General features: G+C 34.6%; 4 protein-coding genes across 12 annotated transcripts in view; 2 read left to right on the top strand and 2 right to left on the bottom strand.

Annotated features, from left to right (window-relative positions):
* Positions 1 to 169: 169 nt before the first annotated feature.
* Positions 170 to 2,924, bottom strand: LOC109532929 (solute carrier family 41 member 1). Its single transcript, XM_019898074.2, has 2 exons — positions 2,625 to 2,924; positions 170 to 2,571 (listed from the first exon to the last, which is right to left on the bottom strand). The coding sequence occupies exons 1-2, from the start codon at positions 2,703 to 2,705 to the stop codon at positions 1,222 to 1,224; spliced, it is 1,431 nt and encodes a 476-aa protein (XP_019753633.1). The 5' UTR covers positions 2,706 to 2,924; the 3' UTR covers positions 170 to 1,221.
* A 544-nt stretch (positions 2,925 to 3,468) lies between these two features.
* LOC109532927 (membrane-associated tyrosine- and threonine-specific cdc2-inhibitory kinase) lies at positions 3,469 to 8,706 on the top strand. Its single transcript, XM_019898071.2, has 7 exons — positions 3,469 to 3,696; positions 3,784 to 3,898; positions 4,802 to 5,292; positions 5,354 to 5,561; positions 5,618 to 5,763; positions 5,819 to 5,979; positions 6,476 to 8,706. The coding sequence occupies exons 1-7, from the start codon at positions 3,625 to 3,627 to the stop codon at positions 6,780 to 6,782; spliced, it is 1,500 nt and encodes a 499-aa protein (XP_019753630.1). The 5' UTR covers positions 3,469 to 3,624; the 3' UTR covers positions 6,783 to 8,706.
* Positions 8,707 to 9,066: 360 nt separating this feature from the next.
* Positions 9,067 to 12,104, top strand: LOC109532898 (mitochondrial outer membrane protein SLC25A46). Of its 8 annotated transcripts, none has more exons than XM_019898033.2 (7): positions 9,067 to 9,214; positions 9,413 to 9,611; positions 9,668 to 9,762; positions 9,818 to 9,996; positions 10,887 to 10,943; positions 11,005 to 11,416; positions 11,482 to 12,104. In XM_019898033.2, the coding sequence occupies exons 2-7, from the start codon at positions 9,446 to 9,448 to the stop codon at positions 11,794 to 11,796; spliced, it is 1,224 nt and encodes a 407-aa protein (XP_019753592.1). In that variant the 5' UTR covers positions 9,067 to 9,214; positions 9,413 to 9,445; the 3' UTR covers positions 11,797 to 12,104. The 8 variants fall into 8 exon arrangements, with proteins under 8 accessions (XP_019753592.1, XP_019753590.1, XP_019753587.1 ...); XM_019898031.2 differs by having other exon boundaries at positions 9,662 to 9,762; XM_019898028.2 differs by having other exon boundaries at positions 9,659 to 9,762.
* A 133-nt stretch (positions 12,105 to 12,237) lies between these two features.
* Positions 12,238 to 15,536, bottom strand: part of LOC109532897 (lysine-specific demethylase 6A) — a 53,676-nt gene continuing 50,377 nt past the window's right edge. For both annotated transcript variants that reach the window (XM_019898025.2, XM_019898026.2), the window contains 5 exons: positions 15,195 to 15,343; positions 14,789 to 15,076; positions 13,818 to 14,159; positions 13,633 to 13,759; positions 12,238 to 13,579 (listed from right to left, as the gene is read on the bottom strand). In XM_019898025.2, coding sequence (XP_019753584.2) covers positions 13,373 to 13,579; positions 13,633 to 13,759; positions 13,818 to 14,159; positions 14,789 to 15,076; positions 15,195 to 15,343 — 1,113 coding nt within the window. In that variant the 3' untranslated portion in view covers positions 12,238 to 13,372. The remainder of the gene's footprint in view (positions 13,580 to 13,632; positions 13,760 to 13,817; positions 14,160 to 14,788; positions 15,077 to 15,194; positions 15,344 to 15,536) is intronic.

The following is a 15,536-nucleotide window of genomic DNA, read 5'->3' as shown; positions in this document are numbered from 1 at the left end:
GAAAATATCCAGTCAACAGTTATCGCATATTTAAGCTATGCTGCAAATATTGCATACATTGCGGCGCAGTGTAGCAATTTTTCTACTTTATATCATTTAGGTATAGTCAAAGACGATGGGCTGATTTTTTTTAAAGGTTCACTTGGAACCTTCAAGTGAAACTCATACATAAATAGGAACAATTTATTTGTTGTCTGTATAAATTTTCACATATAAACATAAAATATTTTACAGCCAGTCGATAAATTCTAATCTATTTTCCACATAAAGTAGAACTAAGACCATAAAACCTTATTTCTATATGGAAACATAACAAACCGAATACATAACATATACAGGGTGTCCGGGAAAAAGTCGGAAATACCCCTGAGGTGAAAAAATACTACATGATTTAGTAAACTTCCAAGATATGACCTCCCCAAGAGGTTTAATGGAATTCAGTTTTTTACACGTAATTATTGAACCACCATGTGTATTCGAAGTTTTCTACATTATTTGCTATTGTATTCAAATTTTTTAATGAAACCACAAAAAAAACGTGGTACAAAAATAATGGGGTGATGAGTATCGTATTTATTCGCACCCTGTAAACACGAATAATTTACACTTTTTCTCATACATAATAAATAATAAAAAATCATATATACCTAGTGGTTCGATAATTAATTAGTATTTAATTAATCAGTATTTTCTTGATATTTGGGCGATTTTTCCACATTCTCCCAAACACCATGTCCTCCAACATCTTGGATCTTAGATTACTTTCGATAACATTAAAAAAAAGATTATAAATAAAGTAAGTTTGGCCATATAGATCATATGAGCAAAATCCAATTACATAGTCGATTTCTAAATATGGCCTCGATCAGACGAAGAATTACGTGTAAACATCCATAAATCGTTGGAGTGAAATGCGCCACTGGTTTTTTGCCCAATTAAAAATCGCAATACTAAATAAGTGAAGTATTTGCAAAATCAACAAAAATTATAACTAAAATATTTTTGGTTTTTTCATTACCTAAAACTAAGTAATACAGTAATAATACGAATTTCAACAAATCTCATCGAAATATCAAGTAGTGGAATGACTAAAATTTAATGTTATTATAATTTCGCAGATAGGACGCTTAAACTGCTTGAAAACCGGACTTGATAAAAGAAGTATGCTCTAAAATCGGACTTAAGTTGCAGCTTATTTGGCACTGCCATTGAAGAATAAAACTAGTCACCAACATCACTATCTCGGTCTCCAATTAGATATAAAAATTGAAATGCTAAACCAAGTAGCATCGTACCAAGTAAGTCACCCAGCGCAGTAAGGTAGGGAATGGCAGAATTATCTGGATCAACTCCAGACTTCCACATGCTCAAAGTGAGAACTTGTGCAATATAAAGTAATAAAAAGACTTGGATCAATGCAGCGCTTAAGTAAACTAGCATAAATACCAAAGTAAACGATGTATGCCCCGCTTGTAAGTAACTGATAGTGTAAGAAAAAATTAAGTGCCCAGGAATAACCATTAACATTAGCATGTTAGCGGTACCAGTGTGACTGGTTTTCTTATTATCACAGAATGCATCACAGGGACTAATACACACTTGCATGTGAGATGGTAGTTCGCCAAGGTTTCCTTTACTATGGAGTTCCGTTGATATACGACTGGCTTGTACGGCCACCAAATTGCCCCCAACCCCATTAATGACTAACTGAAATACAGCAACCCCTTTGTATTGAGAGACTGTGAAGTCCAAAATCAGACCTCCAGCACTGCTGATGATCATTGCTGATATCACAGGGCTCCAGCCGCTGAAAAGAACTTCGCGTGTGTATTTGTTTTGACTAGCTACATATGCCCATAAAGGCACCAAACTTATTCCTAACACGATTAAGCATGGTGTTAACCATGGATGACTATCTATTGTTCTGTAAAATAAGGAAGCAAAGTAAGATAACACTGCTAGAGTGGTAAGGTCACCTAAACTGGCCGCTATCGGGGTAGCTACATTATCTGGATTAATATTGAAATGTCTAGAAAATATTATAACACCTATCATAACTACACCTAATACAAAACTGGCACCAAATGCTGTCACAATGCTACTAGCGCATAGCAGCAAAGCATGCTGAATATTAAGTTCACCACGAGGAATCCAGCCGAATATAACAGCAGCAATGGAAGCTAGAAACCCCACAACAATTGCCTGACATAAAATCAGAGCAATGTTACCTGTGATTAGGCTTAGTTTTTGCTTGTGGCTATCTAAATGGCCTAAATTTGCGTGTGTAGACAGCCTGGATGCTAAAGTCATTTCCAGGTTTCCTTTTAGGCCCAGAAGAGCTGGTACAAGAATGTATACTTCTGAAATGTTCTGATACACTGGCCAATGTTGGACTTTGTCCAAAAGAAGGCTTGCAGTCACCATTCCGAATCCTGCCAGCAGGAATGGGATGAACATTTGAATAGCTGTAGCCCATAGTGGTTCCTGCTTAACAACAATTACCTCTTGCTTTGCTGATGCGTCTCCATTTAGCAGGGTGCAAGTATCGGTAGAATATTCGCTACCATCATCCTAGAGCATACCACGATGGTTTAATTAAGCATTACACCTTCAAGACAACTCACATGTATCTCATTGCCCTCCATTCTATAATCTTTTGATAGTTTTGCTCTATGAGATTTTTTTCTTTTTACTATTAAACTCATAGTGGTCTGATCGAATGATTAAGTTTCCTGATAACATGGTGAATAAATCTGGATGTAATTAACGAAAAACCGGCCCTTTGAATTGAGCATTATCTCACACTTTACACGTATGCGAATTTTATCAACTATTTAAATTGCTCTTTAAAACACAAACAATTAAAGTCATGTTTACCCCAAGTTGATTAAGTGACATAACTCACTGTCAATATTGGCACTGTTGCCAGATATTTATCGCTACGTAACAACAATAATGATCAAAACAGATTGACTTTTTTCTCGAAACAACTGGAACATTTTCTCTTAATTCTCACTAACGAAGTATTAAAAAATTATCGTATGTACTCTTTTTAAACGGTTAATGCGTCTTGGTAATTAATTCTCGTCTGTTTCTATGCATTCTTTTTAAATTATTGCAAAACCAATTTTTAAGTGTAGGTTTTAAATTTTTTTAATTCTCGTGTGAACGTGTAGAATCACTGTTCTAGCAGTTAACTGATTTCATTTTTCCTGATTATTTTTTTCTTATTATAAGTGCAAATTAATTGCAGTGATTTTGCAAATTTTTGCAAATATCTCAGTGTTCTGTGGGAATATCTTTTTCACTTTTTATCTCTACCCTCGAAGTACGCCTAGACAATATTTTCAGAGGACTCAAATCTAAAATCACTCTGTATATTCTGTAATAGATTTATGTTTTTGAACAACCACCGATATCCTTAAAGAGCACCAAATTTTTTCAAGTCTGGCAGCGCTGTTTCAGGGAAAGAAGTTCAAACGTGTTTCTGCAAGACAGGTTGTCACTGTCAGTAAGCAAGTGCATTATTTAGTTTTAAATGGCCTGTTACAACAAGGCGATATTATAGTTGTTAAGTTATTATGGACTGTTTATTGGATATTTAAATTATACACAATCGCCATTATGAGTCGTAAGAGAGGAACCGTGTTATACGCCGAAGAAATGATCATCAATGAAAGGCTTTCTACCAAAAAGGTATGATACGAAATTCTGTTTTGAATTCATTTCATCATGGCATTTAAATGGGCTGAGAGATTTTATGAGCTTTTTATCGTTGTTTAGGAATTGGCATATAAGGGAAAGCAACCGTCGTGCCCTGTTCCACTTAAAGTGAGAAAGAATCTGAGGTCTACTCATACTGCGAAAAAGCCAACACCATTCTGTTTCAACAACAATGGTAATGCAAGCAAGTATTATTGAATACCATTAATGGAACATATCTCTGAGGAGCTGTTTTAGCACTTATATTGGTCAACTCTGATTTCTTGAGATTGTTTTGTAAAGAAATCTTTTAAAGAATAAGTAAAGCATATAAACTGAAAGATTATTTAACTCGGAGGGCTGTCAGTAACTACATATAAGAAAATCTGTGAATGCCATTTTTTAAAACCTGTTGAAAACTGTTGTCTGTTTCTATAAAGAGTTACAACCAAAAATTAGAAACGTAAAATTCAAAACCCCTTCTTTCTGGGCAACGATCTGAAATATAGTCCATCTTTACGCCAGTATTGCCCAAACAAAAATTAAAGCTCAAAGCCACAAAATTTCACGAATTTACCAGTCCAAACATGTCCAAGCTTTATAGCGATTTGTGCAAAATGTGATAGTAATTAACCCGGTCGTTGAATTTCAAAGCTTCTGTCGTGGAAACAATTACATTTTTCATGCATACAACGGAAATGGTTTGTTCGTTTCCATAGAGTATTTCTTGAGCTATCGTTTCGCAAAAATTACAAAAGTAGTGGCATTTGAGTCGCTGTTGAGTTTTTCAAGTGATCAGTTCAACCACAAAAACGTGATGCCTAGATATTATAATCGTTGGGAAAGTGTTCGTCAATGTTTAGAGATTTTTGCCTTTAACAACCCATGACACGTGACTAGCAACTAAATGTGATCACATTTTATTACTTCCTGCTCTCAGCGTGGCCAAAACCCCTAAGTAGCTAAATTAGGAAATTTATAAAGCCTGTATCATATTAAAACTAAAATTTTTTAATATTTTAGTTTACATGGATTTTATTTATTTTTACTCAACAAACCTTTTTGGCGCATCCCTTAAAGCAATGTTGTTCCTGTTTAGTGACACTAAGCCCAATTTATAATCCGGACCAACGACAGTCATATCTAGACCAAGTTTTTTCGAAGCTGGGATGTATGGGAGAAGGAAGCTTTGGAAAAGTATTTCGAGTGAAAAGCAAAGAAGATAAAAAGCTTTATGCTGTAAAACGACTAAAGTCCCATGTCAGCTTTAATGATCGCTGTGCTGAAGTGAAAAATAACGAGATGCTGGGCTTTAGTCCACACTGTGTGCAATATTTTATGGCATGGGAAGAAAACTTTTACACTTTTATGCTATTGGAGTGCTGCGATATGTCACTAGCCGATTACTCAAAGCTGAACAATAATATTCACGAAGATTTATTATGGAATGTTTTGCATGACATCTGCAAAGCGTTAAATTTTCTGCACACAAAACATTTTCTTCACTTGGACGTTAAGCCAGGAAATATCATGATGAAGAAAGGCGTATTTAAGTTGGGAGATTTTGGACTGTTGGTCAACTTAAAATTGGTGGGTTTTTTGCAAATGTAAACCTAACAGCTGGTCAGTATCATCCCCTTATTTCTTGTAGAACGACGAAGTTCATAAATCGACTCTATCAGATGGCGATTCAAAATACTTAGCACTCGAAGTACTAGATGGGGTCTACACTTCAGCCTGTGATATTTTCGGTCTGGGTATCACAGTTTTGGAACTTGCAACGGATTTCGAATTGCCTGAACATGGTCTCTTGTGGCGTCAATTAAGATACGGCGATCTACCTTTACTGTTCTATGAAAGTACGTTACATGACTACCACTTTCTGTTGCACGTAGTGAATCCCTTCATTTTTCAGAAGTAACATGTGACTTATCAATCATCGTCCAAAACATGATTTCAATCGAGTACAAGGAGCGGCCAACAGCAGTAGAACTCCTCAACTTACCTAAACTGTTGAGCATCTCTAAACACGACCTCAAGTCTCCAAGAGTGGATTTTGCTGTAAGTCTCACCTCTGAATATAATTTTTTTCATTTTCATAGGTTGCATTTATTAGGCATCATTTGTGAGATCGGAGGATTCGAATGATAATATTCCTCTGTCGCCGATTCACATGAATGAGAATAATAACGCCAATATTTCTACGCCGCCTTATAATGGTTGCAGTACTCCGTATAGAGATGACGATGACGATGATGATCTCTATGACTGTGCAAGGTTAGTTTGGTTCTCTATATTTCAGACCAAACCGTTTTTTTCCCAAGCAAGCCACTCGTGCTTGCGAAACCTCAGTAAGAAATTCCATTTTACGACGACCTAAAAGCCCGAAAAAACCACTAGTTTCAAGGAATGGCCTCGAACGTCTATCTGTTTTGATAAATTAATAATAATTAGAAACAATTGCACGTTTTAAACAGTAATTACTTGCTTAATTTACATGAAACACTGTATTATATGCCAAGAATAGATGAAAAATTTAATTATCTATTAGTTCCTTAATTCTATAGTTATAGATTGAAGGCTACCTAGACCTAACTCCTCGAGACTTCATTGAAATTGGTCTAATTTTTATGGATCATTGACGTCACAAAACTCTGTCTATTAGTAGCATCCAAAGTAAAATAGTTTAACTGCACTCTTTCCTGTCTTGAATAACCGGAATAATCCTGTATCAGAGAGGGTGCATTTAAATACAAATTTATTTTCGTTTCAGCGAATATGATCAAGATAGCAGTATTAGATCGCTGCATCGGAAATCCTTGTTCAATCAATTAAACGAATCATTCAGTCCAACTACTAACTTATCATTGAGGCAGAGCCCTGCTGCTGAAGTCGAAAACAATGTTTTAGCAGAGATGCTATATTACTCCGGAATGGAGTGTGATAACAGTGAGTCGTCGAGTTCGAACTCATCTAATAATGAAAACACTAATCCGTTTATGCCACTAAGGGTTTCCACTCCAGTTCTGGCGTCTAAATTAAACAGGGGCATTCCGAAAACCAAACTAAATTTTGAGTAGTTATAGTGGTTTTTTACATTTATGTACTTATGTTTATGTTTATTAACACTCTTCCGTGGTTTAGGTAGGTGCTAGAACTGGTTTCTCGGAAATATATAGATTTTATTTTTTCTGGATTACTGTTGAAATCCAAGTTTCCTCGTTTCCGTCTAATGCCGAGCATGGGCCTAAAGATTACGTATTGTTCCAAGTTGATTTGGTGTATATGACATGATTTTTTTATAATACTGTGCTCACCAAAACTATAAGCTGTTATTTGAATTTAACTAAACATTTTTTGTTATTAACTTGAATTCACATACTACAAAATGTGCACAAGGCTAATTTTATTTCTCATCAGTCAATCAATGAGGGCAATTCCTAAGTTGGAATTAATTATTTGCCAGATATTGTTCACTAGTCTAAATTGTTTTTATTCAGTTATAAATTTTAGAATACTGTAGCCAAACAGGTTTTTTACAATTACTGCAAGTTGTTTAAATTCGAGTTAAGTTATTCGTCTTCTCTACACTAACTTAATAAGCTTTCATAATCATTATAACGTATAATTCACGAGCTTGAACCTGAAACAATTATTCTCATTTAAACTTTTCGAAAAACTTGTTTTCATATAAAAAAGGAGCTTTTCGAAGAGATAAATTACAGTTAAAATTGATACTGATCAAATATTATAACATTTTTGGTGAGACAGTGAACAATGTGATTTTTCTAAAGTCAAGTTATGAAACACCTCATATCATATTAGATAAGCTCTAAACAGTTAGTGAAAGTTACCTGTCAAAAATCGTTATATTTTTGTAACAGTAAGGTGTAAAAATTTGCGATTCTTTGTGCACCGCAACTTTGGTGACTCCAATAAAAAAATGTGCAATAAATAGCTTAAAATTTAATCTAAGAAAACTGGATATTGTATTGCAAAACATTGTAGGCAAAACGTTTTTTTTTCTCGTTCGAGAACTATCCATATCCAATATTTAAAATAAACTAATTCTATAAATGCAGTTTCTAATAAAAATCAAAACTTATTTAAGTATCACGCTAAAAGTTACTTTTGTAAGAACCGAATGCAGATATTCAAACGCCTGTTTCTAAGACCGCGAATTTTATTCTTTTTACGAAAATGTCATCTTGAACAATTTATAGTAGATTTTTTACTTAAACACAAAAATTTAATGGTGCTTTTATTTAGTCACTGACACTGTACCGGCTCTTTTTTGCAAGGTGTAAACATAGTTTTAAACATAAATGTGGCTTTTATGTAGGTTTAAGATTTATCTATTGCTTATTTTTTAATCCTGGATACTCATAGAATAGATTTTTTGTTTATTAAAGGCTCTATCTATACAGGGTAAAATACCGTTAAAGAATTTACCGCCAACAAAAGAAAATCAATCCAAGCAGCCCTGCATTTTGTTGCATAGTTATATTTACTTATTTAAAATGTGTTGTTCTATTTTAATCAAATATACCTAAACTTATTACATTCCAGAACAACATTTTCAAATCACCTAAGCTAAAGTTTTTGGTATGTTGATTTTCTTTTGATGCCAAAACTAACTTTTAACTTCGAATTATATATATAAAAGAGAAATTGTTGGTTCCTAATAACCATCATCTGTGATGATATACATAATTTTTTAAGTTTATTTTGTTTTGCAATATAAACGTGGTAGCTTAGCTATTAATCACCACTGTCAATTTCATCTAGGTTTAAGACGGTTTTCGAATATTTGTTACTTCGCACTTATTTATTTCTCATTTAGTGTTTGTTCTTATTTCGGCTACTGTATATTTTTCTGTGGTGGTTTTGTGATTTAGTTTATAATCATTTGTTCTGGAGAGTTTATTTGTGTTATTCATAACATTTTAGTCTTGTAAGTTATTAAAATTGTTTTTTGGTAAAAAAAAGAACATTTATTTATTATGCATTTTCCTTTTTCATCTCCTTTTTTATTGACTGATTTTTACGAAGGTTGCCTTCGTTGAATCTAATAAATATTGTTCCTATACTTTTCCAGTTGCTGATCCGAAACGTTTTAAAACTGCATTTGTATATTCGCGGCGCAATAAAAATTGCAATATGTAGTTAAATATTAAAAATATAATTGTGAATTTAAAGAATTTACAGCACCAATTCTAAACTTTACTATTAATTAAGACTCGCTATTATGTAAAAGTAGTTGGTAAATTCATTCGTTACGATTCAGTGACGTCACTATTACGATTTGATAAAATGAAAAGTATCTATTACACCACAGAACATCCCCCGGTTCTGTGCTATTACACTTTTGAAATGTTGAATGACACCTCTGTCAGGGCAGTTTGATTTTTGCTAAAGTATTTATATTTTGATTGAAAAAGTAATTTGCAAACATATCCAACCGACTAGAACTACTTGCAATGGTTTAAACATGCTGCAGGAAAAAATCTAAGTAAAGTTCTGAAACCTGACATTTTCCCTATTCTCAACAACAATGAATTAATTCAAAAGTTGTGATTTATTTAATCAATCAATTACAGGGAGAAGATCATTCAAGTTCAGTATGATCCGGATTTAATTATAGGGCCCTGATATTGCTTGCGATTTATCGGGAAATAATTCTGGACATTCGTCAGTTACGAATTTGTAGGTCTTTACCAAAGTGAGGTTACACGGTCACGATATGGACTCAGGAGATTGGTCTCATCGTTATGGGGACTACAATGGTCGTGAAAACTATTTGGATGCCCCTGATTTGACCAGGAGACTTCCGGTTCATGATGAGTATTATCTTAATAGGGAGCATTTGCCTCAATATACAAGCCCAAAGCCATACCAGAGCCCTGAAGGTAAATTCAATAAGCTTGTTCGAAGTTGCAGATTTTACCCACTTTAGAAGTTTCAGTTAAACGGTATATTGGGTCTGGAGTTGCTTTTGCTAGTCTTATTACTGAAAACCTACTCAGCCACCCCTTTCTAGTCCTAAGAAGACAATGTCAAGTATTATACATATATAACTAATATTTCCAACTCGGTAAACCATTAAATTTTACAGGTGAACCATTCATCTAGGATATATCATTTATTGCCATTCACTTTACTTCCCCCTGTGTGCCATTTGCAACAGCATCAAGGGCTTACTACCTTATGGAAGGGTCTGGGATCAGTGCTTCTTGTAAGGGGCATGTCCCTGGGAGTGGAAGATTTACTTTCCAAATTAACACCTTGGCCGAAGTAAGTGTCAGTTTTACTTATATATATTGGGAAGAACGTTACAGTTTCAAAGCTTTATTTAGCGAGTGGGGGCTATTCAATTGTGTCCAATATCCCCAGCGATTATCGCGCGGTTCTTAAATATTTCAACAAATTTTCTCTAAGATTATTTTTTATTTCCAATTATTTCCAGTGTTATAAAATGTGTATGTTAACAAACAAAAGAACATGTTAAGTGGTTTACTGTGACTTCAATTACCTTAAGCGCAAGCCTTTGAATGCTAAGAAATCGGCCAAGTTTGATAGATGGAACCAACGAAACCTGCGTTTCCATATGGGTATAGTCTGTACGATCTAACTTGGACCAGGGTACAAATGGCGCCAAAAATTTCAGAAATTGGAAATTTACGCGCACCTATTCATAACTATCAGTCTTCAGAACTTGTTGTCTCATTAACATTAATGGCCAAAATGCCATATTTATTGTCTAATAATAATTGTAAAATACAGCCAAAATGCTGCGTAAAGACTCAGAAATATGCAACGACACTGTTCGATGAAATTAAAGTTGATTAATAATAAATCTAAATAAGGCACCATCGACAACATTATTTAACATTTTGCGGCACCAAGTCCACGTTGACCGGATGAGGATCAAAGTACGGGGACCGGTCACATACAAATTGCTTGGATTTTAGGAACACTTTAGGCACTAAACTGAACGAACATCTCAATTTTTACGTTTGGCCCAGTAACTTCGTAAATACTATACGAAGAGGGTGATCGAATTTCATATTTCGACTTCCAAACGGCGAAATTACTAGAAAGAAACATTTCTGTTAGGCCAAGAAAGTCCAAATAAACATTGTCTATCACTAAAGCAAAAATTGTATGTAGTTATTTGTTTGTAGAGAAATAAGTCCGCATAGCAGCCTAAAGCAATTTTTCCAACATACCATGTTGAAGTGGTGAGTATCTATATTCGCACGTCTACAAAAGACTGTTTGTGAATTTATTTTTGTTTTTTAGCGTTAGCTTGGCAGTAGTTACTCCTTTCTATTCCGCATCTTTCGTGGAAACAGTCCAAAGCGAAATAGCAAGTGAGAGGCCAGGAACCTTGGACGTGTTCCGAGAGGGTTTTATAAGACTATTAACTTGGGGGGCTCCCGCCAAAGGGCGAATGCTGCCAATCTGGGCCCTCATTCTTCCGACAATCACCTTAGGGCTAGCTAAATACTTGTTTTCTATGATGGTCAAAGGTGTTGCCACATGGGTGCTGAATATTCGCCAGAATAATAAGTGGCAAAAAACTGGAACAATTCCCAAAGATAGTAACCCAGCAATGGAAGACATTAATTTGTCGGCGTCATTAATAGCAACAATATCCAGCGACATTGTTTTCTATCCATGTGAGACCATTGTTCATCGATTACATTTGCAGGTAATCGGTGATTGATAATCTCATCTGCTGATTGATTGATAACTGTAATTTTTCTTCGCCCAAAGGGGACGAGAACAATTGTCGATAACTTAGGCGACGGCAGGTCAGTATTGCCAATTTTAACCAATTACAGCGGGGCTCTGGACTGTTACTCGAAATGCATCCTAACCGAGGGAACCACTGGTTTGTACAAGGGCTTTGGAGCACTGATTCTTCAATATGTGGCCCACATAGCCTTAATTAAAATTTCAAGATTCGTTTTAACCGAAGTAGGGGCGTTGCTGAAGAAACCAGAACCCAAACTTCCAAACCCAGTGGACGATTCGCCTCCAGCTATTTCAAATGTGACAAACCCACCAAAGTCTTATTTGCTACCATAATTTTTATTGCTCTTTAGTACTTTATAGTACTCACTTATGGGAGTTGAATTATTGTCAAAGTAAGATGTTCCTTTTATTTTTTTTTCATGTCCTAGTTTCATTAATTACTTTTCAAATTGTGGCTAAAAAAGTTTGACTCGTTACTTAGGAATATTTGATAGTGTTAAATGGACTGTGCATATTGAATATGTTATTAATAAATTATTTATGTTGAAATCAACTTTCAGTTCTAGATTGTAACACGAACTGTTTGCCTTGTGTTTTATGTGTACGTTCGTTTTCACTTCATTAATAGACGCTCAAACTCGTTTTAGTTTTTCATTAATTAGCCCAAATAAGTACATAAACAAAATAATCTAGGTGTTTTCCTGGATTTGCTGTATGGCTGCAAGAAATACTATCTGCCCAACATAGGGATGGTAGGAGCTACAAAATACAAAATAAGTTTTATATGTTCTTTTATTGAAATTTAGTTATATGAATGTCAATACAACCTACAATTACTGATTAGAATCTAGACAAAACACAATCGAATTCAGACTTTTATAAGAATGATACAACACTTTTCATTAAAATACCTATGATTCATTAGAAATTACATACAAAAATTGAGCTAATTCTTTTCAGATTTTACCTAATTATATATGTACATTGGACGCTCAGGACGTCGAATTTGGTCATGAATGCAAAAAATATGAACCTTATATCTTAACCTGTGTTGGGACGTATCCCACAATTATTATAGCTGAAGGCACAGTTAACCCAGGCTTTATCTAGCAACTAGGGCTGAGTACTTGAAAAAATATAGTTTCAATTTTAGCAGATAAACTGAAGATTGAAACTGTATGTATATATTATATATTCAGCTGATTTGGTATGACTGGGAGTTACAATAATACAATGGTAATACAATAAATAAATCCGGAATATTCACTAAACTAAATTAGATACATTCTAGAAGAAGTAAAGAAGTTATGTTAAATAACGTAGGAGTGGGAAATGTGATACCTCAGCCCCAGCTATGAGAAATTTTGTCTGTCGGGCAGTATTTTTATCACAAAATGGCAGTGTATAAAACACCAAAAAATAACCCATTCAAATCTGCCTACAGTTAATAAGTGCAAATAATAATTCTACTTCAAAGTATTAAATGTACGTTCAATTAATAAGTTCACATAATAAATATTAACTTAAATAAAGGAACACAATACAATAGCGCTACACGACATTTAAATAAAGTATATAATCTGAATATTTAACAGAAATGTTGTAAATACAATGGTAAAATAAATTATATAAATTTATTTACAAATTGAATTCAACTAAATATTTGAGATCACTGTTTTTGGGTTTAGCTATACCCTACGAAGCAAGAACTATTTCTTTGTAATTGATGTAATTTGTCAAGCCATGAAAATATCCACATTTTATATACACTTTAAAAATTACAATAATTTTCCTTATACGAATATCACTTTTGTTTTTTTTACACTTAAATAACAAGCAAAACGTACCTAATAATAGTTGTACATCAGTTACAAGTGGCAGTGAAGGTTGTATTTTAATTTACTTAAGTTTACATGAGCCTAAAGGAATCAGAATTTGTTGGGGCGCTGTTATGTAAAGTGAAATTGTTATAAACCTCGCAGAGTTCTAGCATTTTATACTCTTCTAAACAAACAAAACCTTCTAGATTGGGCGATTGTTTTCGTGCACAGTCCATGCAATGCACCACGTGTCTTTTTTCTTGTTCTCTTATAAATAATATGTTGAACACTTCGATCTGGAAGAAGTATTCAGTAGAAACATAAAAACTGATTTTAAAATATCACTTACTTCGCATTGCCCGCAGTAGTGAGACGCCTCATTTTTTCCTCTCCCGTGAAACTTAACTTCTACTCCTCTATCTTTAACAAACTCTAATATTCGACTACATTTCGTTAACGTCCTCAGTAAACAATTCCTGCAAACGAAAACACTCAGTTAATCCCCGCAAGAATCGGCAATCATCACCAACATACTTAATTAATTCGAACAGTTTCTTGTCCGAAACCTTAATGTTCCTTGCAAGATTCCACGAGAGGTGTAGCATTGGAACAATACTTTTAAAACTTTGCAGTTTGTTCCACTCATATCGCTCAATAGCTAACTGGTATTGCCTTGCAGTCAGAGGGCCAACATTCCAAGCTATATTATTGCACCAACCTACAGCTTGCACCCAATGGACGCATCCGGCATTTACCCATACCAAATCTCCAGGCCTTTGCACAAACCTATATACTGGTATATTGGCTTTATAGAGATCATCTAAAACGGGCCACCACGATCCATGTAGATAGTTGATTTGGTTTTGTTCGCAAAGTCTAAAGAAACAATAATGTTTTAAGTTGACGACAATTGTAAAAAATCAACTCAAATAGTTTTTGATCTATTAAAAAGCAAAGTTCACGCATCGATTGTTTTATTATGTATGTTTCGGGGAGTTAACAAATATTAGCGATTACTTGCTTGCCTCAAATGGCTTTCCTACGGATTGCAGAATGCGGAAGTTTAATTTAAAAAAGAAATCGGCAGCCACCAGACGCAGGTTTTAATATAAAAGGCCCCCAAGTACCAACACAGAATTAAAAAACATTGGGGCTCTACTACATTTTAAATTACATCATTTTAACATTTTTCCATGTAAAAATCTCTAGTATTATGTTACGCAAAGTATAGATAGGTACGTTCGGTAAGCCGAACTGGACTAATTCCTCAAACTTGTATGGTGAGTTTGAATGAAACTGAATTTAAAACAAGTAAATGTTTTTTACCTCTTTCCAAACAAACATCGGGATAATTTCTGAATTTTGGAAAAAGCCTCAACTCTTTCAATTTTTGTACTCAAAGTCAACATAGAGAGCCCACTTCTAATGTAAAACACTAATAGTTTGATGAATAATTTAATAAATCGACACTAACTTTCCAACTCATTGCAACAAAATAAACATACCTGCAAATTGCACCCCAATATGAGTCAGGAACAGCAAACCACTCGCAGTCACCTGGACCAATGTTAATATTAATTGAGCAGAAATTGTTATTTTCTTGATGGCCAGGTGTGCGACTTCCAGGTACTTTCATATACAGTTGAACTGTATTCATCCCTAGAATTACGTGGCCAACATGCGACAACATATTGGCTGCCGATACCACTCTGGCAAAAGCAGGTAGTTTCATAAGTTCCTGAAGTTGAGGACGCCATTTGCGCTCGTCACTCAAATCCACATTTGTGCCAAACCTAAAGAAACAATAAGTATGTGTTTTATGGCTCAATTGAGCGGATTGTGATCAGAAGAGCAAAGAACCAGAGGCCTTGATACGAAGACCCTACCGATCGCAGAATTGCCGTTACTTACTTGAGGGTTTTATGTTCCTTTAGGACTTTGGTTACGGACGATAATGCTACTGATGTGGTGGCTTTCCGTCGCTTTCCTCCGCAGAAAGGTGCGTCTTTCGAATCGGAATCCGACAATCCTGCCCCTGTTTGCGTCTTTTCACGCTCCTCCTGCAAATAACCAATCAATAATACCACATCATCATAACATCATAATTCAGAAACTAAAATAAAAAACTAAAAATAACCTTTTCATTCCATTTATTCCGGGACTTTCAGATCAAATTAAACGAGTAAGTAAAAAATTTAATATTAGGACTATCTTCAAAACTGAAAATACAATTAGAAGTAAAATTTCAGTAAC

Source organism: Dendroctonus ponderosae, unplaced genomic scaffold (genome assembly GCF_020466585.1).
Source record: "Dendroctonus ponderosae isolate FM_Combo_2020 unplaced genomic scaffold, Dpon_F_20191213v2 Dpon_F_20191213_1, whole genome shotgun sequence".
Classification (NCBI taxonomy): Eukaryota; Metazoa; Arthropoda; class Insecta; order Coleoptera; family Curculionidae; genus Dendroctonus; species Dendroctonus ponderosae.
Note: the sequence above shows the minus strand (reverse complement) of the source record. Positions and strands in the feature narration are given on the sequence as shown.